Genomic DNA, 25835 nt, shown 5'->3' with positions numbered 1-25835 from the left:
TGTAGAATCCTATTTCCCCAACCAGGGATGGAACCGGTGTCCCCCTGTATTGGAAGGACGGAGCTTTAACCACTGGACAGCCAGAGAAGGCTCTGTACTAATCTCTTATTGCATCTGAATTTTGAATCACAGTTAGAGATCTTTTTTCCACACACAAGTTATGGAGGAATTCACCCATATACTCGTATACATTGTGGCTCAGCAGTAAAGAATCCACCTGCAATGCAGGAGATGCGATTTGGATCTCTGAGGAAGATCCCCTGGATGAGGGCATGGCAACCCTCTCCAGTATTCTTGCCTAGAGAATTCCATGGACAGAGGAGCCTGGCGGGCTACAGTCCATAGGGTCTCAAAGAGTCTGACACGACTGAAGCGACTGAGGATGCGCTCACCTACTGGTAATTAAAGTTTCACTTTTTACATTTAGATGCTCACCATTTAGGACTTGATTCTTGTGTATTGTGTGAGGAGTGGACACTGGGTCAAAAGTAGAAAAAGACAAAGGAAGTATTTTGGGGACAACTGGTAAAATTTGAATAAAGACCTTGTATTAGACTATCATTCAGTTCAGTTCTGTTCAGTTCAGTTGCTCAGTCGTGTGCGACTCTTTGCAACCCCATGAATCACAGCACGCCAGGCCTCCCTGTCCATCACCAACTCCCTTAGTTCACTCAGACTCATGTCCATCAAGTCAGTGATGCCATCCAGCCATCTCATCTTCTGTCGTCCCCTTCTCCTCTTGCCCCCAATCCCTCCCAGCATCACAGTCTTTTCCAGTGAGTCAACTCTTTGCATCAGGTGGCCAAAGTATTGGAGTTTCAGCTTTAGCGTCAGTCCTTCCAATGAACACCCAAGACTGATCTCCTTTAGGATGGACTGGTTGGATCTCCTTGCAGTCCAAGGGACTCATGAGCCTTCTGCAACAACACAGTTCAAAAGCATCAATTCTTCTGCACTCAGCTTTCTTCACAGTCCAACTCTCACATCCATACATGACCACTGGAAAAACCATAGCCTTGACTAGACGGACCTTGGTTGGCAAAGTAATATCTCTGCTTTTCAGTATACTAGCTAGGTTGGTCATAACTTTTCTTCCAAGGAGTAAGTGTCTTTTAATTTCATGGCTGCAATCACCATCTACAGTGATTTTGGAGCTCCTCAAAATAAAGTCTGACCCTGTTTCCACTGTTTCCCCATCTATTTCCCATGAAGTGATGGGACCAGATGCCATGATCTTTGTTTTCTGAATGTTGAGTTTTAGGCCAATTTTTTCACTTTCATCAAGAGGCTTTTTAGTTCCTCTTCACTTTCTGCCATAAGGGTGGTGTCATCTGCATATCTGAGGTTGATGATATTTCTCCCGGCAATCTTGATTCCAGCTTGTGCTTCTTCCAGCCCAGCGTTTCTCATGATGTACTCTGCATCGAAGTTAAATAAGCAGGGTGACAATATACAGCCTTGATGTACTCCTTTCCCTATTTGGAACCAGTCTGTTGTTCCATGTCCAGTTCTAACTGTTGCCTCCTGACCTGCATACAGGTTTCTCAAGAGGCGGGTCAGGTGCTCTGGTATTCCCATCTCTTTCAGATTTTTCCACAGTTTATTGTGATCCATACAATCAAAGTCTTTGGCATAGTCAATAAGGCAGAAATAGATGTTTTTTCTGGAACTCTCTTGCTTTTTCGATGATCCAGCGGATGTTGGCAATTTGATCTCTGGTTCCTCTGCCTTTTCTAAAACCAGCTTGAACATCTAGAAGTTCACAGTTCACGTACTGCTGAAGCCTGGTTTGGAGAATTTTGAGCATTACTTTACTAGTGTCGCTGCTGCTGCTGCTAAGTCGCTTCAGTCGTGTCCGACTCTGTGCGACCCCAGAGACGGCAGCCCACCAGGCTCCCCCATCCCTGGGATTCTCCAGGCAAGAACACTGGAGTGGGTTGCCATTTCCTTCTCCAACGCATGAAAGTGAAGAGTGAAAGTGAAGTCGCTCAGTCGTGTCCGACCCTCAGAGACCCCATGCACTGCAGCCTTCCAGGCTCCTCCGTCCAGGGGATTTTCCAGGCAAGAGTACTGGAGTGGGGTGCCATTGCCTTCTCCGAAGATCGCACAGTCTCAGAGGAAAAAAAAAAAAGTTGGGAGGAAAAGTGCTACGGCAAGGTTTGAGTAGGCAAAGGAAGGTGCCTGTCCCCTTTAAGACGGCCCCGCCCTTCACGTCCCGCCCCCAGGGCACCGCCCACTCGGAAAGGCTTGGCCCCAAGCCCCGCCGCCTGCCGTATCCAGCCCGCCCCAGCTCGCCCAGGCCCCGCCCTCCGCAGAGGAAGTGCTGTCACGTGAGCCGGGCTGCGGCGCCCAGCTCCGCGCCGTCATGGTGGCCCCGATGTATGGCTCCCCGGGCGGCCGCCTGGCCCGGGCAGTGACGCGGGCGCTGGCGCTGGCCCTGGTGCTGGCCCTGCTGGTCGGGCTGTTCCTGAGCGGCCTGACCGGCGCGATCCCGACCCCGAGGGGCCAACGGGGACGGGGGATGCCGGTTCCGCCCGCCTCCCGCTGCCGCTCGCTGCTCCTGGACCCCGAGACGGGCCAGCTGAGCCTGGTGGATGGCCGCCACCCTGACGCCGTAGCCTGGGCCAACCTTACCAACGTCATCCGCGAGACCGGGTAAGGGTTGGCCGGATCTCGCGCGGGCCGGCCGGGGGAGGGAGTTGCGTGGGCGCCGGGCCTCGCCGGCCCCTAGGACCGGCCTCTTGCCGGTGACAGAGTCCCATCCTTGTCTCCCTGCGGGCCAGTTTCCCTCCTCTGAGGCTGCAGCGCCGTGGTTGGGTGGGGCCAGTGCAGCCTACCTCAGCTCACCGGGGCCAGTCTGCCTTCTGCCAGGGATGAGAGGACCTCTGTTTCCCTGGCGACACAGTAATCCCCACATAGGCCAGCACTTTCCTCCTCCAACCCCCGTCTCACTCCCAGGGACCGGCGGGATAGTACTACCTCTCCAGGAGAAATTCTCACTTCCTTGGTTGTAGATTACCCTGTGGGTGCCAGCCCCACCTGCCTCCTTTCTGGAACCAGAGCAGCAGGACTGAGCTTGGATTCCAGGCCAGTCTGAAAACAGAGAGTCCCCGAACTCACAAAGACCCAGATGGTATCCTTGCTTGGCTTCTGCTCCCCGCTTCCCTCGTCTCTCCTGGTCCAGGGGAAAGTCGCTTGTCCAGATGCTCAGTATGGAGCCAAGGACTCCGTCTTTGGCAGTCACCATCACTGTCCTTGTCACTGGGTTCTGGGCTGTCATTCTGATGTCTGGCTCTTACCTAACTCCTCTGCCTGTCTGGGCTCTCATTTCCCCCTCTTGTGGCTTGGAATTTGAGGATATGCTCTGCCTGGGAAGTTGGGCGGTGCCTTTCTCAGGCCTTGTACCAGGGCTTGTGCCCATTCATTCATTCACTCACTCACCTGGTGTGCTTGGCCATGGGGACACAGAGTTGAGGGACCCCCCATTCAGTGGGGGAAACTGTGAGGAGGGAAAATCCTGGAAGTGGGGAACATCTGCCTCCTAGGCTTGTCAGCATGGCCCAGGCCCAGGACCCAGGCTGTGTGGAGGGTCTTAGGGAATCCTCTGTGTCCCTAAGGACACTATCCCATCCTGGACTCATCCAGTTTGCTGGCATGCATTCATTCCTGCAGGTGTTGGGGAGACACAGGACACTGAGGACACCCCAGTTCTGGGGCTTTGTGGCACTTGGGAGGGTGTTAGATAGACAGATAGACCTGAGATCGTGGGAAGAGGTTTTACTGCAGACACAGGAGCTGAGTGGGGCTAATCTGGGAGGGGTCCTAGGGAGAGGATGCCACAGGGTGGGCTGGCATCCACAAAGGAAACCAGAACTCTCTGAGATATGACTCTAGAATCTGGTGACCCAGTCTTTGCTGACTCATATTTTTGGCTCTGCTTAGCAGAGCTAACTGGAGAAGGAAGGCAATGGCACCCCACTCCAGTACTCTTGCCTGGAAAATCCCATGGACGGAGGAGCCTGGTAGGCTGCAGTCTATGGGGTCGCTAAGAGTCAGACATGACTGAGCGACTTCAATTTGACTTTTCACTTTCATGCATTGGAGAAAGAAATGGCAACCCACTCCAGTGTTCTTGCCTGGAGAATCCCAGGGACGGGGGAGCCTGGTGGGCTGCTGTGTATGGGATTGCACAGAGTCGGACACGATTGAAGCAACTTAGCAGCAGGAGAGCTAACGGAGAAGGCACCGGCACCCCACTCCAGTACTCTTGCCTGGAAAATCCCATGGATGGAGGAGCCTGATAGGCTGTAGTCCATGGGGTCGCAAAGAGTTGGACAGGACTGAGCAACTTCACTTTCACTTTTCACTTTCATGCATTGGAGAAGGAAATGGCAACCCACTCCAGTGTTCTTGCCTGGAGAATCCCAGGGACGGAGGAGCCTGCTAGGCTGCTGTCTATGGGGTAGCATTGAGTTGGACACGACTGAAGTGACTTAGCAGCAGCAGAGCTAAGAGAGCATGACAGTCTTTGCCTGGATATCAGCTGGGAGAAGGCGCAGAGGTAAGGCTCAACATGGCAGAGGGGCTTTGGCCCCAGCAGTTCCCCACTGGGCTGTGTTGCTGTTACGGAAAACAGAAAAGTGGGGAGAGGGCTCCCATGATTGTGCTGGATGGAAAGTTCTTCCAGGCTCAGCTCTGGTGCTGTGTGACTTGGGCAAATCACTTCACCTCTCTGAGCCTGTTTCCTCCCTTGAAGGTGGGGTTCGAAGGAAAATTCAGGGGGATCACAGAGTATCTCTGTTTATTTACTAAAGGAAGGAGGGGATGAAAGAGAAAAGAAATGGGTGTCTTCTGCTCCTGTTTTACAGCTGGGGAAACTGAGAAGTGGACCCTGGTCTCTTCTACACTCCTTGCTCTCACTTCACTGATCCAGCATCTTTTCTGTCCACTGTGCCCCTTTCTTTCTGGGTCTGACAGCATTTGGGACTATGATGGAGGGAAAACTGCATGGGAAGCCCCCATTTTATAAGCTGGAAAACTGAAGCCCTCAGACACCCTCTTTTGTTTTTTTTGGGCGGGCTGTGCTCTGCAGCTTGTCGGATCTCAGTTCCTGGACCAAGGATTGAATCCAGGCTGTGGAAGTGAAAGCACCGAATCTTAACCACTAGACCACCAGGGAATTCCTCCCAAAGACACTCTCTTGAGAACTCAGGAATGAGATGTAAGAAAGACAGCTGGGGTATCCTCTTTACTAAGCAACTGAACCTCTGATCTGGGGTCGACTGACTTGTCTCAATTTTTGGAGAGTGGAAATCATGATTTGACTCTTCTGTTCGCCTAGAATTGACATCTTTCCCTCCTCTCTGTCCCTGAGTTTTCACTAGATCCTGGAATTTTCAGGATAACTTACATGGTCCCTTCACCCATAATCTCTCCTCTTTCAGTTGTACTGTATCTGACTGGACTGACAGTCCCCATGAAGCCTGAAACATTTACGGCTTGACACTTGGCGGACCAGAGATGCCCCCAGAGGCAGCGCCTGCCCCAGCCTGGCTCTGGCCTTGGTCCTGGGGAGGCTGACTCCCTCCAACCTTACCTTTTCTGACCTGATTCCCCCCAACCAGCTGTTTGATCTAAATTGCCTTCAAGTTGAGAGAGGAAGTAAATACCAATAAGAGGGAATTAACCTAATAGGAAGCTGGGAAACAACCCAGATCTACCACCCAACAAGCAGAAACACAGCCTAGTAAAATGGCTAATTATCACCCAACTCTTTTTAAAAAATTTTTATTGAAGTATAGTTGATTTACAATGTTGTGTTAGTTTTAAGTATATAGCAAATTGAATCCATTATACATATACATATATCCACTCTTTTTTTTTTCTTAAGATTCTTTTCCCACATAGGCCTTTAAAGAGTATTGAATAGAGTTCCTTGTGCTTAACAGCAGGTTCTTATTAGTTATCCAACTGTTTCTGTGAAAAGTCACAAAAGATCAACTTACAGCATCGTAAATGGAAAAGGAGTGATAGACACAGATGAGGCAGGACATCCCACATAGTAGAGGACGTCCAGGGCACACTATACGCTGAAACAGCAGTGATGGGGAAGGGAGATCTGTGACCTGCTCGTGTCCCGGGCTTCCCTGGTAGCTCAGTGGTAAAGAATCCGTCTGCCAATGCAGGAGACATGGGTTCAATCCCTGGGTTGGGAAGGTCCCCTGGAGGAGGAAATGACAACCCACTCCAGTATTCTTGCCTGGGAAATCATGGACAGAAGAGCCTGGTGGGGTACAGTCCATGGGGTTGCAAAAGAGTCAGACACGACTGGGCAACTGAGCATGCACACATGCTCATTTCACAAGAATGGTCTGGCTCTTCTCAAATGTGGCCTCTTCATTAAACCCTGGCGTCATCTCAGACGTTGTTGTTGCCCCTGACATAAAATCACAGTGTGGGCCGTAGACTTTCCAGAAAGAAAAAAATTGAGAACATAGATGCAGTGCAGCTGACTTTTATTTTTGTCAAACAAGTGCATTAGAAACAAACCAGAACAATATTTATCGATCTCTTCCTTTTTCATCTTCTAAAGTGATCAGCTATTTTAGAACCAAACAAGCAGAAAGGCCATGATCTCTGAATCAAGAATAGTCTAATGGGAACATTTTTCTTTGGAAACACTCTCTTCTCAGTAGTTTGCTTTTTGTTGTTATTGTTGTGTTTTTGTTTTTTTGTCCAGGAACTGGGATAGTATCTCAAACTTGTCAGCCAGCATGGCAGTGATGGGAAAACTGAGGCTGAAAAAGTACGAAGGTTTGGTTTGCAGCAAGGTTTCAGGTTTAACAGTAGAGAGATATAGGTTCAGATCTTTACCTGGACACTTAGTACAGGTGATCAAGAGCAGCTGACTCACTTTCGTGGTGAGAATGGTGACAGCCTTGCAAGGTTCTGGAGAAGAGTCATTTGATAAGGGCTTAAGGCCTGAAGCAACAGAGGGATCCTCAGAGATCAGCCTCAGGGGCTTCAGCACCGAAATCCTCTCGGAACGAAGGTCTTTCCAAGGTGTTCTGGAAAGATAGGCTGAAACCCACCTGACCAGGTTTTTGGAGGACTCCGGTGAAGTAAATAAACTTCACCATCCAAATGGAATCACCCCGGTTGCCCTTTGGAATAAGGGAGCCCAGGGAGGAATGCAGGAGGCGCTGTAATGAGGCACTGTCTCGACTCATTCCTTATTTACAGTACCATGGCCTCGCCGGGAGTGGATTATTACTGTCCACTCATTCTTTTCCTTTTCATCCAGCTTGAAAGAGTCACGCTGCATTCTTTTATATTTTTGTACTTAATTATTAGGTTAATAGTTAATAGTACTCAACTGTTCTGGGCTTCCCAGGTGGCGCTAGTGGTAAGGAATCCACCTGCCAGTGCGGGAGATGCAAGAGATGTGGGTTTGATCCCTGGGCTGGGAAGATCCCCTGGAGAAGGAAATGGCAACCCGCTCCAGTATTGCCTGTAAAATCCTATGGAGAGGGGTGCCTGGTGGACTGGAGTCCATGGGGTTGCAAACAGTCGGACATGACTGAGCACACACTTAACTATTCATGGTAAAAAAATTCTAGCAGTTTAGAAAGGTGAGATGGGATGTGGAAGACAAACTGTGCCCCCATTCTTTCTTTTTATATGTAAAACCACTGTGAGTTCTTTCTTCCAGAATTTTCTGTGCCTAACAGGCCTAAACATATATACATACATGTGTGTGTACTGGTGTGTGTCTCTCTCTGTGTGTAACGTGTATGTGTACTGGTGTGTGTGTGTAACATGTGTGTGTACTGGTGTGTGTGTGTGTGTAACGTGTGTGTACTGGTGTGTGTCTCTGTGTGTGTAACGTGTGTGTACTTGTGTGTCTGTGTGTAACGTGTGTGTACTGGTGTGTGTGTCTCTGTGTGTAACGTGTATGTGTACTGGTGTGTGTGTCTGTGTGTGTAACGTGTGTGTACTTGTGTGTGTCTGTGTGTGTAACGTGTGTGTACTGGTGTGTGTCTCTCTGTGTGTGTAATGCTTTTGAACATGAGGTAATCCTGAATCTACCATTTGTCCTTCTCTAATCCTGTAGTGTCTGACACCTCCTTACACATGGCAGCCTGTCACGAGGTTCCCTATGCCCACTGCATCTATGGGTAGGTTATTGTGTTAGGCCCCTAACACCAGATGTTTCGAGAAGGTCCAGGTTTCTCCAGCTCTACTCAGAAATGCCAGGCATTTTCCTGGTGGTCCAGTGGTTAAAACTCTGAGCTTCTACTGCAGAGGGCACGGGTTCTATCCCTGATTGGGGAACTAAGATCCTGCAAGCCAAGCAGTACAGCCAGAAGAAAAAAAAAAAAAAGGGTTGCTATGAACAAGGACCCTCCTACGCCTCCATAAGGGCTGTGAGAGTCCGGGTCACAGGGTGAGTTCTTAGCCACTGCCTGAGTCCGCGGACTCGGCACCATGGCCTTAACTGAGCCTGCTCCCCGCCAGAGAGCTTTTAAGGAGGGGCTCTCTGGAGGAAGGCCACTGACCTTTCAGTTATCACCAAGACTTAGCATCTGAACAGCTTTTTTGGTTTTAGGTAATTTGTATACATTCTCTCTTGATTCCCTGTGATTTTTTTTTTTTTTTTGCGGGGGGTCATAAGTAAATCTACATACTGGGCTCTGTTTGAAATTTCTTCCCACCACCAAATCTACTGGAGTTCTCTTCTGGCACCTGCCATGACAACCCTCTGAAGTGGGAGTCACTTTGCCCATTTTACAGGTGAGAAAACCGAGGCCCAGAGAGGGCAATTTGCCCAAAGGTACACAGTCAGTAACAGACAGACCTGGGGATTCAGAGTCACCCTGAGGGAGCCACAAGCCCAGGCTCTCTTTGTTTTCTGCTCTTCTTGAAATGTAAGACCTTTCTTCTAGGCTCTTGTGTTTTCCTGTCCTTATCTGAGTTTCTATGTGAGTCATGACCTGGAAGTCCATGGCTCTCATATTCCTTTGGTAAGAACTGACCCCTTCACCTTTAAGGACTAAACAGTTGCCCACAAAACTCAGTTACGTTAGAGACTCAGAGCACATGCTCTGCACTGCTAGTCTCAGCTCCTTCACTTACTTGCTGTGTGACTTTGGGCAAGTGGCTTCACCACTCTGAGCCTCGGGTCCCACAGCTGTACACATAGGAAGAATTTAGAGCGAGAAGTAAACATGTGATGTGCTTAGCACTGGGAGTTGTTATCCACTGTGTCGGGGCCGCATCACACGTCCCCATAGCTCCATTTTATCTTGCGGCTCAATTTCTTTGCTTTGGAACTTCCAGAGCTTGCCCTTCTTTCTTTTACTTTCCCTCTCCTCCCTCTGACCCCCTTCTTCCTGCAAGCTCCTACTTAAACTTCAAAACCCGGAGCAACTATCACCTCTTCTGAGAAACCTTCCTAGATTTTACTCAGTAGCAGCAGGAGTGTACCTCCTCAGGGGATCCTTTTCTCGTCACAGCAGTTGCATTCATTCTCGTATGCCCTTTGTGTCCAGCTCCCATAGGTGGTCCCAGAAGCTTGATTGGCGAAACTTCGGGGTGTGAGTGTTCGATAGTCATTATCTCTTCTGTATCTTCTCTAGGGCAGAGCTGTTCTTGTCCTGGAGCTCTTTGGTGGCTTTGTAGCCAACTCTCCATGGGACAGCCCTGGCTCAGCCTGGCTCTCCTGTCATGTAACTTCTTCAAGGTTTCACCGGTGTCTTCTGTCGCCCTCATTTTCTTAAAAGAAATGACCTTCACAAATGTTTTCCTTAGTTACAGAAGTCACCTGGGTGAATATTTCTCTGTCCTTGGAGCAAGGATGAAATTCAGAACCATAAAAGAAAGATAGGACAAAGCTGAAAACCACTCCATGGCAAAAAAAAAATAGGAAAAACCTATTAAAATACAGGCATTTTCCATATCAGTGACAAGCCAGTGGGCTAATATGTATAGAGAGAATTTCACCAAATGAGACGTCCACACGCTGCAACTATAGAAAGCCCACCGCAGCAACGAGACCCAGCGATGCCAAAAATAAGTAAATAAATGAATTTTTAAAATTAAAAAGATATGGGAATGACTAGAACAGTGCCTGGCGCAGAGGAAACCCTCACTAGGGAGTGGCTGGTATTATGGGGGCGGGGCGGGAAGCAAGGGTTAGTTCAGCTCTGTTTGTCAGCATCTGTTAAAAATAAAAGTCCAAGTATCCTTTGACCCAGCAGTTCTGTTTTTAGGGACACAGCCTGAGACGTGCATGGAGACAGACCGACAGATGTCCATGTGAATGGCAGTTCGCCACTGAGTTGTTATCTGTGGTTCAAAGCTGCAGACAGCCGTAAGCCGAGCTGAGCGCCCCTTTCACACTCGCCCCCTCACTGACCAGGTGTCCCCCTCTCCTACCTCTGCAGGTGGGCCTTTCTGGAGCTGCACACGAACGGCCGCTTCAATGACAGCCTGCAGGCCTACGCCGCGGGCGTGGTGGAGGCAGCTGTGTCTGAGGAGGTAAGGGCCTGGTCGGTCGGGGAACCTGGGACTCCCCCCACCCAGCAAGCGTGTTCCCTAGAGAGCTTCGGAGGGGTCTGAGATGTGTGTAGGGGGCTCTCCCTCACCCCCAACCTTCCATCCAGTTGGGAAGAAAAGGCTCACCTGCTTTTGTTAAACATTTACCCTGGGTACTCCTTGATACATGTGAAAACGCAACGCGTTTTCAAGTTACAAAGCTTAATAATAAAATAAATGCCCAAACTAAACCCTAGAATGTTGCTGCTGCTACTGCTGCTGCTAAGTCACTTCAGTTTTGTCCGACTCTGTGCGACCCCATAGCCTGCAGCCCACCAGGCTCCCCTATCCCTGGGATTCTCCAGGCAAGAACACTGGAGTGGGTTGCCATTTCCTTCTTCAATGCATGAAAGTGAAAAGTGAAAGTGAAGTCGCTCAGTCGTGTCCAGCTCTTCACGATCCCATGGACTGCAGCCTACCAGGCTCCTCCATCCATGGGATTTTCCAGGCAAGAGTACTGGAGTGGGGTGCCATTGCCTTCTCTGTCCTGGAATGTTACTAATATTAATTGAAATCCCCTTCTCAACACCATTCCCCTGCCTCCCCTAGCCCAGAGACGAACACCAAACTACACGGGGTGGCTGCCATGCCCATTCCCTTTCATTCCTTCATTCATTTTTATTGAGATAGAATTCACATGCCATAAAATTCACCATTTTAAAATGTGTACACTCCAGTGGTTTTTACTATATTCATAAGGTTGCACGACCACCACCACTATCTAATTCCAGAACATTCTCATCACCCCAGGAAGAAACCCCATACCCGTTAGCAGTCACTTCCCTTTCCACCCTTTCACCCAGCCCCTGGCTACCGCTAATCTGCTTTCTGTCTCTATGGATTGGCTTATTCTGGACAATTCCTATGAGAGAAATCCTACAGTATGTGGCCTTGTGTGACTGGCTTCATTCACTTGTTTTCCAGTTTCCTCCACGTTTTAGTGTGTGTTAGAACTTTATTCCTTTTTATGGCCGAATAATATCGCATCTTAGGGACAGTTTTATTTATCCATTCATCAGTAAGTGGAACGAGTTATTTCCACTCCCTTCCTTGGGTTAAACTGGCTTTACTACATTCGATGAAGCTGTAAACAAGCTTTTGTGTCGCTTTAACTGCCTTGGGGCTGTTTAAAAGCGGTAGTCACACCTTTCAGAAGGCACTGGGAATGGGTGAGGCTGTGGTGTGCCAGCCGTGCTCCCACGGGGCGCGTGGGGTTGTGACGCCCCTGCTGGACAGTAAGCCGGCGTTGGCTTCTAGAGCTGAACACTCATGTCCCACTCATGTCCCTTAGGACCCAGCAGCCCCGCTCCTCAGGCGTGTACCCTAGAGGTGACCCGAGGATGCGTGTGCAGGGTTCAGAGCAGCCTCCGAGGCGGCAACACTCAAATGCCACCCGCAGGTAGCCCCCGGGCAACCGGCTTGCGGTACCAAACACAGTGCAGGCTGACAGAGCCGTGAAAATGAACGCGCAGCGTGCTGGGTCTGAGACGCATAGTGGTGAGGGGTCAGAGCACGTCACAGGAGACGGGATACGGCCCGACAGCCTTCTGTAAACTCCCTCTCCTCTTTCTGACCCCCAGTTGCAGTTGAGGTGCCCTCCTGGGACCTCGATGTCTGGGGAGAGGTCAGACACTGGGTCAGGCCCTCGTGGTTTGGGGTGCCCAGTGGTAAATGAGGCGTGATTCCATCTCTCATGGTCCTTGTAGCCTGAGCCAGGAACACGGAGTCAAGGCCCAAAGTGGTTCTCATGTGAGGAACCCCAGACACACATGCCAGGCTCTTTGCCCATGTTATCTCCCTGAGCTTGCACACCAGCCCCCAAGGGAGGCTCTGGCTCAGCTGGGGTGGCGGAGGCCACTGGGGTCATGTGGGCTCTGGTCCTCCAGCCCAGCCCAGGCTAGTTCATGTGGCAGTGGAGGGCAGGGAACTGGCACGAGATTCTCTTGCCAAGTTCACGGTTGTGTCCTCAGTGAGGCAGGACATAGTAGGTGCTCAACAAAATTGGTCATTGACTGACTAACCACATGTATAGATTGTGGTGAGGGCGGGGGTCCTCAGTAGCAAAAGAGGTGTCATCTAGGACAGATGGTGACTGCTGAAGCCTTTCAGAAGAGGGAGGCGGCCAGGGGCATTGGGCCCTGTTGGGAGGGAGTAAGAGCTGGCTGGGTGAGAAGGGCCCTGGGGGACAGAAGCCGGCATGGGCAAAGGTGCAGGGGTGTCCCCACCAGGGCTTCTGGACTCTCTGGAGACCTGGATGGGAGTGGGGCCTCTGAGCCCGAGTGGGGGCCAGGAGGGTCCTCAGGGAAGAGAGCAGCCCTGCGGCCCGACCCCTGCCCTCGCCCACCTCACCACTCCCCCGCCCCCAGCTCATCTACATGTACTGGATGAACACAGTGGTGAATTACTGCGGCCCCTTCGAGTATGAAGTCGGTTACTGCGAGAGGCTCAAGAACTTCCTAGAGGCCAACCTGGAGTGGATGCAGAAGGAGATGGAGCTGAACAATGGCTCTGCTTACTGGCACCAGGTGGGCGCAGCCCCCATGCTCGGAGGGGTGGGGCGGCAGGTTGGGTCAGCTTCAGGGACCTGCTGCCACTGCAGCTGCCCCTGTTCCACTGGCCAACCTGTCTCCCACTCCTATCAGCCAGCCCTGTCTTCCTCCCTCCATGCCCCACCCACCCACCCGCCCATCTGCCTCCCCATCTGCCTCCCCATCCATTCTCACATCTCTCCAACCTTCCCTCCCTCCATGTCCACCCTTCCCTTTCTGCCTCCTACACATCCATCTCTCCATCCACCCCCCCACCCACCCGTCTCTCCATCCACCCCCACCCACCCACCCGTCTCTCCATCCACCCCCCCCCCACCCACCCGTCTCTCCATCCACCCCCCCCACCCACCCGTCTCTCCATCCACCCCCACCCACCCACCCGTCTCTCCATCCACCCCCACCCACCCACCCGTCTCTCCATCCACCCCCACCCACCCACCCGTCTCTCCATCCACCCCCACCCACCCACCCGTCTCTCCATCCACCCCCACCCACCCACCCGTCTCTCCATCCACCCCCCCAACCCACCCCTCCACCTACCCACCCATCCTTCCATCTGTCCATCCGTTTACCCATCCATGCATCTGGTTTGTCCACCCAGCTCATTTGTCCACCCTCCACAAGCCTGTCCATCTTTCACTCTCTCCTATTCATCCATCCGTCACCTACCTGCCCATCTTAGCCCGGTTGTCAAGATCTTCTGTCCACCCACCTTGTTGCTATATCCTGTTTGGTTACCTGTCGCGGTTCATCATCTGCCTGTCTGTCCATCTGCCCTCCCTTCTACCTGTCTAGCCATCTTGCTGACTGACCACCTTCCCTGCTTCATTCCTCATCTTTCTGATCAGAGTCTCGGCACGCATCTCTCTGTCCATCTGTTGGTCCATCCCCTCTGCTCCTCTCGGCTCTTCATAAATCTCACCAGGGGCTGCCCTGTTTTTCCAGGGTGATGCCGCAGCCCATAATGTGGCCTGAGAAGCCCGCGACACCCTCTCCCTCCCCAGCCTCACCGCCTGTCAACCTTGATCTGTGCTCTGGCCTCTGGCCTCCTCCCAGTTCCATGAACAAGGTGTTCTACCTCTTGCCTTGGGGCTTTAGAAAGTGCTGTTCCTTCTGCCTGGAACACTCTCCTTCCTCTCCCTCTGTCTGGCGCCCCCCACCACTCCTCACGGCCGCCTGCCCTCTCTGCACGTCCTGGTAGCACTCTTACAAGGCATTCAGTGCCTGTCTCCAACCAGACTCGGGCCGCATGAGGACAGGCAAGGACCACACCCGCTTCGTCTGCTGTGCGGGCCCTAGTACCTAGCACAGGGGCTGGCGCGTCGTCGGCGCTTTATAAGTGAAGGTTTGCTGCGTACTGACAGACGAGGGAATGGATCCATCCTGTCCTGTCCATCTGCTCCAGCACCTGCCTGAGCGTCTGTCCTCCTCTCCACTCTCCTGTCCATCTAGGTGATTGCCTTTCTCTCCGTCGTCTTGTTTACCTCAGCAGCCACCATCCCTCTATCAGTCCTGCCCGTCCATCCATCTGTCCTTTTGTCCATCTGTCTTACAGATGCTCGCTAAGTGCCTGGTGTATGTCCAGCCCAGGCCAAGGCCCCATGGGGGACCCAGTGATGTAGTCTGTGGTTACAGGACAATGGCCGTGACTGGGGAGGAGTCAGCCACATGAGACCAGTGCCCTGAGCCAGCAGCATAGCCAGTAACAAAACTCAGAACAGGGAGCAGTCCACAGTGGGCCAGGGCAGGCTGGGAGGCTTCCTGGAGGAGGTGGCTTTGAGCTGGGCCCTTATGGGGGGTGATTTGGGGTTGGCACAGAATGGAGACATGCAGTTAGGTGATGGCAGGAGGGTGCTTAGCTTGGAGGGGTGGCTGTGGTTAACCATTGCAGGAGTAGGTGTGAGCCTGGGGGAGAGGCCTCACACTCCCTCTGCCCCCACCCCTTTCCCCCCACCAGGTGCGGCTGACCCTCCTGCAGCTGAAGGGCCTGGAGGACAGCTATGAAGGCAGTGTGGCCTTTCCAACTGGGAAGTTCACCATCAAACCCTTGGGGTTCCTGTAAGTGCCACCCCCAGAGTGCATAGGGCAGGGGAGAGGGCTATGCGCCTTGCAGTCAGACTGGCCTGGGTTCCAGTACCAGCCCTGCCACTTCCTGGCTACATGGCCTTGGACCGGTTGCCAGATCTCCCAGTGCCTCAGCTTCCTCCTCTGTGAAATGGGTACATAATGGAGGTGTGGTAGCCCTCCAGCACCCTGGCCCTCCACAGCCTGTTGCAGATCTCTGGGGACCTTGAAGACTTAGAGGTGGCCCTGAATAAAAGCAAGACCAACCATGCTATGGGCTCTGGCTCCTGTTCTGCCCTCATCAAACTGCTGCCTGGCCAGAGTGACCTCCTGGTCGCCCACAACACCTGGCACTCCTACCAGTACATGCTGCGCGTCATGAAGAAGTACTGGTTCCAGTTCAGAGAAGGGCCCCAAGGTGGGTAGATGTGGGTGGATCTCTGTGTGTGGGCATGTCTGTCGGTACACAGTGTGCACAGGGCTAGGAGGTGTGGGTCTTGGCCCTATATACACTGGGGTCACTGTAAGGCTACGCTAAGAGTTCATGTTATTGTTAACTTGTTTATTTCCTTTTAATTTTTATCTCACACATAACAAATCACTCCAAATTTAAAACAAAGGCTTAAAATAGCCATTTTTTTAAACTCACAATGTCTGTGGGTGTCTGTGGGTCAACTGCGTGGTTTTGTTATTCTGAACCAAGCCTCCTGACCTTGGCCAGGCTCACCAGTGCTTCTGTATTCAGCTGGGGTGGGCTGGCTGACCTAGGATGGCCTCATCTGCATGTCTGGGGTTGCTGTCATCTGGGATGACGTGACAGCTAGGCTACACGGGCATTCATCCTCCCACAGGCTAGCTCAGGCTTGTTCCAGTGACATCGGGGTGGGGAAGTGTGGAAGGCCTCTTGAGGGCCCACTGAAACTGACACAATATTCTGGTGCACAAAGCAAGTCAAGTGACCAGTTCAGGTTCAAGAAGTGGGGAAATAGGGACTTCCCTGGTGGTCCAGTGGTTAGATTTCACCTGCCAATGCAGGGGATGAGGGTTTGATCCCTGATCGGGCAGCTGAGATCCCACATGCCTGGAGGCCACAAAACCAGAACATAAACAACAGAAGCAATATTGTAACAAATTCAATATAGACTTTAAAAATGATCTACATCAAAAAGCAATCTTAAAAAAAACCAACAACCTACGTAAGTCATACATGAATGTTCTAGAAAATTGGAAAACACGGCAAAATGATACACAGTAAAAGTCATTGGAACACTCCGCAGCCCACAGGGGATCACTTCTGTGAAGATTTAGTTACTTTGTTTTCCCGAACTTTTAAATAAAATGTACCTCATCGTTCCATTTGTTTACACTAGTAATGTGTCAGTGCGATCTCACTGCCACAGATTCCAGCACTAGAAATGGAGAAATACATCTCCCTTGATGCCCTCCTCCCATATTCCAGACCTCTCCTAAGAGGACAGCGCTGATGCCATTATGGTTTGGATCCATCTAGATTTGGGGGGATGCATTTATATGTGTGCATCTATGGACCTCCTAAAAATGAATAGACTTGAGACTGTCCTGGTGGTCCAATGGCTAAGACTCTGTGCTCCCAGGGCAGGGGGCCCGGGTTCAATCCCTGGTGGGGGAACTAGGTCTTACTTACATACCACAATAGGGAGATGTTGATCAGAGAGGACCAGCTCCCAGTTAGAAGACAGGTAAGATTTTTAAAGTCTACTTCCCCTGAAGCACGCCATGGTGACTGTGGTTAACAACACAGTATTGTATACTTGAAACCTGCCAAGACAGCAGACCTTAAGTGTTTTCATCACACACACAACAAGGGTAGCTGTGTGAAGTGATGGGCGTGTAAGTTAGGTGATGGTGGCCATCCTTTCACGGTGTCTACATCTGTCCCAACATCACCGAGTGCAATCTTAAGCACAATTTTTATTTGTCCTTGGTGAAGCAGGGGATAACCACCCCCCGCCCAAAGAAAAAAACACAGAGTGTGTACTCTGAGACTTCTGGGTATTTGCTCTCTGAATTATCTTTTTTTGCAGTAGATTTTTGCAATAAAAAAGGAAAGCCAAAAAAGGTATAATAATTAAAAAAAAATATGTATCCATTTTGCTACTAGCTTTTACACCAATGGCCTGGTTTGCTAACTCTCAGAAAGAATGGAGTGGGGGGCTTCCTCTGATGCCCCCGAGTCTTGTTGGGTGGCGGTGCGGGGGTCCCCATATGGACTTGTCTGACCAGCCCCCACACTGCCCTCTTTCCGGCTCCCTCTCGCCTTTGCAGCGGAATCCGCCCGGGCTCCTGGCAACAAGGTGATCTTCTCATCCTACCCTGGTACCATTTTCTCCTGTGATGACTTCTACATCCTTGGCAGTGGGCTGGTGAGTCATCTTCTGTGTTACCTTTCTCCTCCCCCGGGCAGCTTCTCATCTGGCAGCTCGGGTGCAGCAGGTGGGACAGCCCCCACCCCCAACCCCGGGGTGAGTCCATCCTCCACCAGGGGGTGCTCTCAGAAAATGGAGATCCCAGGCCCCAGACCCTGCGGTTGACGGGGACCTCTGCATTGTCACCCAGCTCTTGGGAAATTGTTGGTCTGGGCCCTTTAAAAATATCCTTTGCCCCAGTGACCTTGTTTTGTGTTTACATATTTAGGAAAAGCCATTTCTCTCTCCACCGTGACTCTGCTGTTTCTTGTTCTGCTTTTCCTCTTGTTTTTCACAAAGCCTCCTCTAAACCTGGCCGGGTTCTCTGCATAAGTGTTGTTTATACCAGTGTGTTGTTTTCATCCTTTTTCCTGGCTGGGTGCCAGACTCTCAGAAATCTGTTGCTGGCACCCCTGGTGGATTTCAGCAAGCCCTGTGGTCACCAGGGCAACACTGCAGAGGAGGAAAAAACATCCCTTAAAAAACAGACTAAATGCAGAAGACACCAGTTCCTGGGGAGGGGGATGGAAGGCCTTTTTTGTTTCTATTAGTCTATGAGAGGAGCAGGGCATTTAGTCCCCTTAGATGTGGGAACAAGCCTGAGAGGGGCCAGGCAGTGGGTGAGGGGGCCCGCTTGCTGCGGTCTGGGGCTGGGAAAGCAGGAGTGAAGCCTGGGGAAGGACAGTGGATCCTTGCAGGATTGATCCCGGTTTGATTCTGTTACCTGGAAAGTGTCCAAATGGGAAATTTACCTTCTATTGGGGTTCTTAACTGTTTCTGTGCCACGGGCTCCTTTGGCCGTCTGGGGAGCTGTTGAACCCCTTCTTAGAATAATACTTTTAAATGCATAAACCAATATACAGGGTTATAAAGGAGACCAATTACATTGTCATGCATTTATTGAAATAGTATTTAAGTAAGCTTTTAATATACAGGCATACCTCGTTTTACTGCACTCTGCAGATACTGTGATTTTTACAAATTGAAGGTTGTTAACAACCCTGCAAGTCGATCAACACCATTTTCCCACCAGCATTCGTTCATTTTGTATCTCTGTGTCACATTTTGGTAGTTCTCGCAATATTTTTCATTTTTTCATTATTATTGTATTCGTTACGGTGATCTGTGATCAGTGATCTTTAATATGACTATTGTAATCTTTTTTTTTGTTTGTATTGTTTTTGTCTTTTTTTAAAAATTAAGATATGTACATTGTTTTTTAAGATAATACTGTTGCACATTTATACTAGACTATAGATTAGATAGTATAGATGAGATAGCATTTGTTCAGTTTGTACCTCTGTGTCACATTTTGGTAATCCTTGCAACAGTTTTATTTTTTTCACTATTATTATTTTCATTGCAGTGATCTATGATCAGTGATCTTCAATGTGCCTGTTGTAATCAGTTTGGTATTTTTTTCATTTCAATTTTTAAATTAGGGTATGCACATTGTTTTTTAAGACATGATACTATTGCACATTTATAGTAGATTTATAGTAGATTGCACACTTAGAGTAAATTATATAGATTATAGTATAGTGGAAAGGCTTCCCAGGTGGCTCAGTGGTAAAGAATCCACTTGCCAATGCAGGAGACACAAGTTCAATCCCTGGGTCAAGAAGATCCTCTGGAGAAGGGCATGGCAACCCACTCCAGTATCCTTACCTGGACAGAGGAGCCTGGCAGGCTGCAGTCCATGGGGTCACAAAGAGTTGGACTTGACTGAGCAACTGAGCACACACACACACACACACACACACACACACACACACGGTATGGTGGAGTTGGACTTGATTGAGCAACTGAGCACACACACACACGGTATGGTGGAGTTGGACTTGACTGAGCAACTGAGCACACACACACACACACGGTATGGTGGAGTTGGACTTGACTGAGCAACTGAGCACACACACACACGTGCGCACGTGCACACACACGGTAGGGTGGAAACAACTTCTTTATGAGCTGGGAAATAAAAATTCATGTGACTTGCTTCCTTTCAATATTCGCTTCCTTATGGTGGTCTGAGACAGAGCCTGCAGTGTCTCTGGGGTCTGCCGGTAGGTGCTGCTTTATTAGCATGTTAAATAAGAAACTGGTTGCAGGTGGGCTGCCTGCCGTAATTTGGAAGGCACAAGGAGCATAAACGATCTGAGTTGTGTGCAGTCTTGTCGCATGGTGGGAAAACATCCATGACCTCTGTTGGTGACCGTCTCAAGTACCGCTAATAACATTGGCGTGTCACCCACGTTAGCAGTGGAAGATGCTGCGTTTCAGTTTGACGGTAGTGCAAATAAAGGTGTTCTGATTCCGCACCCACGTCTGTAGACTCTCTAAATACTGCTTCTGAGGCCAGTTTTTTTTTTTTAAAAAAAGAACTAGTCAACAGTTCGGAGCCACGAATGGTGCAACAGCACTGCCGCTAAGTGGCGGCATGCCTCAGCAGTGAGTCAGGCGACCCTTCAGTGCAGCGGCCGCTGGTCTCTCCCACAGGTGACCCTGGAGACCACCATCGGCAACAGGAACCCGGCCCTGTGGAAGTACGTGCAGCCCAAGGGCTGCGTGCTGGAGTGGATGCGCAACGTTGTGGCCAATCGCCTGGCCTTGGACGGGGACTCCTGGGCCGACATCTTCAAGAGGTTCAACAGTGGCACGTGAGTGGGCACCGTGGCTCCCCCACCCAACCTCCCTACTAATACTCAGGACCCCAGGGGCACCTCACGTGGCACCAGGGCCATACACCCCACCCTCTTTGCAGAGTCCTCCTGTTTCATATGTGGGGAAATGGAGGCACGGGGAAGGAAAGGGTTTACCTCTCTCTCTCAGGCTCCTCCACCTGGGGAAGGCTCCCAGAGAAGGGCCAGGAGGAAATGTGGAACTTGAGAGCTCTGGGGATAGTGGGGAGGGCCGTCCGAGGAGGTGGACATGGGTGGATGGGGACCCTGTGAGCCAGAGACACCAGAACTGGATTGGACAGGGTCTTAGGATGTTGCGGAGAAGAATCAACCTTTGTTCCAATAAGTACTAGGGAGCCACAGACTTCTCCTCTGGAGAAGGTAAGCAGAATGATGAGAGGAGAGCTTGAGAAGAGCTGGGCGAGCCACAGTGTCCAGGTGATGGTTGAATGGCCGGACACGCCCAGAGCACCCTGGCTGCGTGATTCCTGGCTGTGTGTGGCCCACAGCAGGCGGCTGGGGCAGCAGCCCCGGGTCTGTTCAGCTCTCCCTCCTGGGGTCTGGCAGGTACAACAACCAGTGGATGATCGTGGACTACAAGGCGTTCGTCCCCGGCGGGCCCAGCCCTGGGAGAAGGGTGCTCACTGTCCTGGAGCAGATCCCGTGAGTACCCAGAAAGGGGCAGGGCACCCCAGCAGAGGGAGCCACCTTGGCGGGGGCCCGGAGGCCGCTGAATGTGTGTGGGAGGGGAGACCTCAGGAAGGTGAGCCTGGAGGAGAAGGCAGCCGCAGATTGGGCTCAAGATTTGGGACAGAATTTACCCGCGGGCAGTGGGGAGCCTTCGGGTGTCCTTGAGCACAGCAGTGCCTGTGGGAGCCCTCTCTCTCACCATTTGCACCCCGTCTCTCTTCCTGGTTGCAGGGGCATGGTGGTGGTGGCTGACAGGACCTCGGAGCTCTACCAGAAGACCTACTGGGCCAGCTACAACATCCCGTATGCCCTGCTTCCTGGTATTCCCCTCCCTTTGCTCAGCTCTCCATGCAGAGGAGGGGTCCTTCCCTGGTGATTCTTTCGCTCCACCAAGCAACCCACCCTGGGACTTCTCTGGCGATTCAGTGGATTAAGACTCCATGCTTCTATTGTGTGGGGTGTGGGTTCAGTCCCCTGGTTGGGGAACTAAGATCCTGCAAGCCATGTGGAGTAGCCAGCGGGGGGTAAAAAGAAAAGAAAAAGTAAAATTCTTTCAAAAAAAGGAAGAAACCCACCCCACACTCCTCTTCACCAGGAAAGCCTTGACAGTTTGGGGGTATAGTTGTGAGGTGGGCATCTGTAGGGCCTCCCAGTCTGCACCCGCCGCAGGGTGGTAGGGAGTGGCCTGCCTCAGGTGCTGACCCCTGCCGTGGGCCCCCAGCCGGAGCTGCTTTAACCGGCTGCACAACCAGCACCCCTTACCCCTCATGGTGCTTTTCCTAGATTATTTCCTTTGATCTGTACAACTACCGCATGTGGTAACCACGGCTCCTATACCCATTTCACAGATGATGAAACTGAGGCCTTGAGAAAGTAACTAAAGTTCCCAAGGTTCCATAGCTGGTCAGTAGTGAGGTCAAAATTTGAACCCCACATCTCTTGGAGCCCAGACCTTTTACTTGGCCACCCCACGAAACCTCCGAGCAGCACAAACAAAAGACATGATTATTGTTATCCTGACCGTCAGGGTTGTTGGTGTTCCTGTCCTGACACGACTGCCCTCTCTGCCTCCCAGGCCGTGGCCGGGTAAAGTCAGCGGGGGTTGTGAGTGACCATCCTTGTCCCCGGCAGGTCCTTTGAGTCTGTGTTCAATGCCAGCGGGCTGCCGGCCCTGGTGGCCCGCTACGGGGCCTGGTTCTCCTACGATGGGAGCCCCCGGGCCCAGATCTTCCGACGGAACCACTCACTGGTGCACGACCTGGACTCCATGATGCGGCTTATGAGGTGCGAGTGGGCGACCGGGAGCCCAGAATCGTGTGGCGGAGCTTTATAGTAACTCATTTCCGCCTCCCGACAACCCAGGGGTCAACAGAGGGTGATACATCCGTGACAGCAGGAGTGAGGCGTTGGCAGGACCTTGGACAGCCAGGGGCACAGAACGTGCCCCCGTGGTCCTCGGGGAGCACGCTCTCCCTCAGGGGATGCAGAGATCCATCCCGTACTCACAGTGATGTTGACGTGTAACAAGCACTGTCTGAACTCCAGGAAATGATGTGAAGGGTCAAAGCGGGGCCTCTAGCCTGGCCTGGAGTGGGGGCCGAGAGGGTTACCCGGAGCAAGGGATGGCAGAGCCGAGGGCTGAGTGATGCGTGTGGAGTGACCAGCCAAGGCGGGTGGGTGACGGAAGCCCAGGTGGCACATTGAACGCAGGCAGCCGGGTTAGGGGGCTGCCGCTTGGAGTCCGGTCTCCCCTCCCAGGACAACTGGTGTTTCCTCTCCTTCCACGTCCAGGTACAACGACTTCTTGCACGACCCCCTGTCACTGTGCAAAGCTTGCACCCCCAAGCCCAACGGGGAGAACGCCATCTCGGCCCGCTCTGACCTCAACCCTGCCAACGGCTCCTACCCCTTCCAGGCTCTGCACCAGCGCTCCCACGGGGGCATCGACGTGAAGGTGCCAGGCTCGGGCAGCTGTGGGTGGGGTGGTCAGAGCTGGGGGGAGCCGCAGGGCTTCCTGGGTTGGGATGACTTAGCCACCTGCCCTCCCCGCACCTGCAGGTGACCAGCACGGCCCTGGCCAAAGCCCTGCGCCTCCTGGCGGTCAGCGGCCCCACGTGGGACCAGCTGCCTCCGTTCCAGTGGAGCACCTCGCCCTTCAGCGGCATGCTGCACATGGGCCAACCTGACCTCTGGAAGTTCTCGCCCATCGAGGTCTCTTGGGACTGAGGCTCTGTCTCTGCTATGCTGCCTTCTGCCCTCGCTGACCCAGCGGGGACCACCCGACTGGCTGCCACCCTGCCCTCCCGCCTGCCTCCTCTGCAGGGGAGGGGGCATCATTGCCCTGCTGTGCCCGGATGGGGACCTGGGGCGGAGCCGGGTTCACTCTTGTCTGGGCGGCCTCCGGGGTGGGGAATGGAACCCCAGGGGGCGTGGGACTGTTTCCCCTGCCTGGGTGATGCAATCCCCATCTCCCTCTGCGTCTCTCTCCTGCTTTTTTCGCTACCATCCTTGGGTCCCGGGACCCAGCAGGAGAGGCCCCAGTGCCTACATCCCAGCACTGTTCTGCCCGTGGCTCTGGAGCTTCGGCTCCAGGTCAGTGTCACTCCTCCCATCCCCATCCCAGCCCGTCCGCTCCCTGGGGTTTCTCCTCCTGGAGGACGGAAACTGGAAACCCTACAAAAAACCAAAGTTTCTGGCTACCTGTGGCAGGAGAGGCCTGAGCGTCCTGCCCTCCTCAGGGCCAAGCAGGAGTGTCAGTCCCTTGGCTCCAGCTTCGTGGCCCCCACCCCCCAGCGCCGGCCTGCCTTGGCCTCCGGGCAGGGCCCACAGGCCCCCTGCTACTGGAACCGCACTGCAGGCTGTGCTGCCATTAAACGAGAGAGGCCAAGGCCCCTGTGCTGTGCTTCTTGGGGCGGCGGGGACGGCGGGTTGGCATCCTTTCTCTTCTCAGGTTTGAGTTCCGACCATTCACCCGTGCACCCTCCTGTTCATCCTTCTGTGTGTCTGTCTGCACAGACACTCACCTGCCAACCCACTCACCCCTCGTCCATCCACACGGTCATCTATCCAGTTGTCCGTCCAGCTTCCACTTATCCGTCCATCCACATACCCATCTGTCATCCATCCACCCATATCTGTCCATCCACCTAGCCATGTGCTTATTAAACACCTACTTTGTTCTGGGTCCCATTGTAGGGCTCTATTAACCACCAAGTCCTACCCCCACCTTCCCGAGTCCTACCAGGGGTGGCGGTGGGGGGAGACAGATCAATGCGACAGAGTCCCTCCATCTGATCTTACCCAGAGCCTCCACTGGAGACAAGACTGTGCCATGCCTGGGGAGAGGAAAGCACATAGCCCTGGAGTCAGAGGCCTGGGTTTGAATCCTGTCTCCAGCTCTTACTAGTTACGGTACTTAACTTCTCTGTGCCTGCATTACCTCAACTGTTAAATAGGTAATGACGTGAGCAGCATTTCCCTGTGTGTGTGCGCGCGCGCACACGCACGTGCATGCTTGGAGGAGGGTGAGATTCACTGCAGTGGTGGTTGTGACATTGCCCACGTAGGGCCTTACACACTCAACATTCATTCATTAGCAAGAATTTATCACGTATTTAAAACATGCCAGGCACTGTTACAAGGTCCTGGAGATACCTCATAACAGGTACCAAAAAAAAAAAAAATCCCATGATGTTTACATTGGGGAGGTAGATAAATAAACACAGCGTGTATGATGTTGGTAAATGCTCTGGAAAAACTAAAGCACAGTTGAGGGGTGGGAGTGGGTTTGCTATATATATGTAGATGTGTAATTTTTTTCGGGGGCACATTGCTTGCACTCGCAGCTTGCGAGATTGTAGTTCCCCAAACAGGGATTGAAAATGTGCCCTCTGTATTAGAAACACGTGGAGTCCAAAACACTGGACTACCAGGGAATTCAACTTTTTAAAGTCCCACATATAGGTAGAAGCTGGAAAGACTCCTATTCTGGGCAGGTTTCTCTGAACGGACTGAGATTTTAGACTCTATCCCTCCAGGAACAATTCTGGGGCCAGTCAGCTGGTGATCCCCCATCCCTGCCTGCCCTTTGCTGATTCCTGTCTTCTGGATTTTTTTTTTTAATACTTTTAATTTTGTATTGGGATATTGCTGATTACAAACAGTGCTGTGATAGTTTCTGGTGAGCAGTGAAGGTACTCAGCCATACACGTGTATCCATCCTCCCCCAAACTCCCGTCCCACCCAGGCTGCCACGTGACACTGAGCAGAGTTCCCTGTGCTGTACAGGAGGACCTTGTTGGTTATCATTTTAAATATAGCAGTGTGTGCATGTCCACGCCCCACAAATTCCCTAACTGTCCCTTCCCCCGCATCCTTCCCCTGTCTCCTGGATTTCAGGTACATGTGCTGTCTCTCCCGGCTGGAAATCAGCCTGTAGCCCTGTCACTAGGGTGGGTTTTCCCTGAGGTCTGACGGTGCCTGCTCTTTGTCAAGGTGGGGGTGGGGGCTTCCCCTCTGCAAGCCCATGTGGATCTGTGTGGTAACCCGAGGGGTTAGGGCGGTTCTCAAACCTGGGGCTCCAAGTGTCCCAGGGGCTGCTATAAGTGGTGCTAGGGTGTTGAGGGTGCTCCCTCCAGGACCAAGGCAGCCCCGGCGGTTCCTCTTCTGTCTGGTTTATAGACTGGCTTCAGTATGTGCTGTCCTTGAAGACAGGGTTTTGTGTTTGAGAGGATTCGCTCGACGTGGACCAGAGCTTAGTGTCCATCATCGGTTCACACCCCGCCCCTCCCCCCACAACGGGGGCTTCCCAG

At 52.1% G+C, this 25835-nt stretch overlaps 1 protein-coding gene across 2 annotated transcripts; it reads left to right on the top strand.

Annotated features, from left to right (window-relative positions):
* Positions 1–2365: 2365 nt before the first annotated feature.
* On the top strand, positions 2366–24166 carry PLBD2 (phospholipase B domain containing 2). Of its 2 annotated transcripts, XM_068989828.1 has the most exons (12): positions 2366–2655; positions 10446–10539; positions 12963–13121; positions 15103–15203; positions 15413–15627; positions 17514–17611; positions 20153–20313; positions 20902–20997; positions 21256–21327; positions 22156–22308; positions 22816–22978; positions 23083–24166. In XM_068989828.1, exons 1-12 carry the CDS (start codon positions 2366–2368, stop codon positions 23248–23250), a joined length of 1770 nt encoding a protein of 589 aa, XP_068845929.1. In that variant the 3' UTR covers positions 23251–24166. The 2 variants fall into 2 exon arrangements, with proteins under 2 accessions (XP_068845929.1, XP_068845930.1); XM_068989829.1 differs by lacking the exon at positions 20902–20997.
* The last annotated feature ends 1669 nt before the right edge of the window (positions 24167–25835 follow it).

The sequence above is a fragment of the Capricornis sumatraensis genome, chromosome 17, assembly GCF_032405125.1.
Source record: "Capricornis sumatraensis isolate serow.1 chromosome 17, serow.2, whole genome shotgun sequence".
NCBI classification, from domain to species: domain Eukaryota; kingdom Metazoa; phylum Chordata; class Mammalia; order Artiodactyla; family Bovidae; genus Capricornis; species Capricornis sumatraensis.
Note: the sequence above shows the minus strand (reverse complement) of the source record. Positions and strands in the feature narration are given on the sequence as shown.

What these genes read in the sequence shown, in the direction of transcription:
- PLBD2 (XM_068989828.1), top strand. Translation starts at nt 2,366, where the DNA reads ATGGTGGCCCCGATGTATGGCTCCCCGGGCGGCCGCCTGGCCCGGGCA. An exon ending in AGGCAGCTGTGTCTGAGGAG is followed by an intron (nt 10,540 to 12,962) that starts GTAAGGGCCTGG and finishes CCCCGCCCCCAG; the next exon opens with CTCATCTACATGTACTGGAT. An exon ending in GTTCAGAGAAGGGCCCCAAG is followed by an intron (nt 15,628 to 17,513) that starts GTGGGTAGATGT and finishes TCGCCTTTGCAG; the next exon opens with CGGAATCCGCCCGGGCTCCT.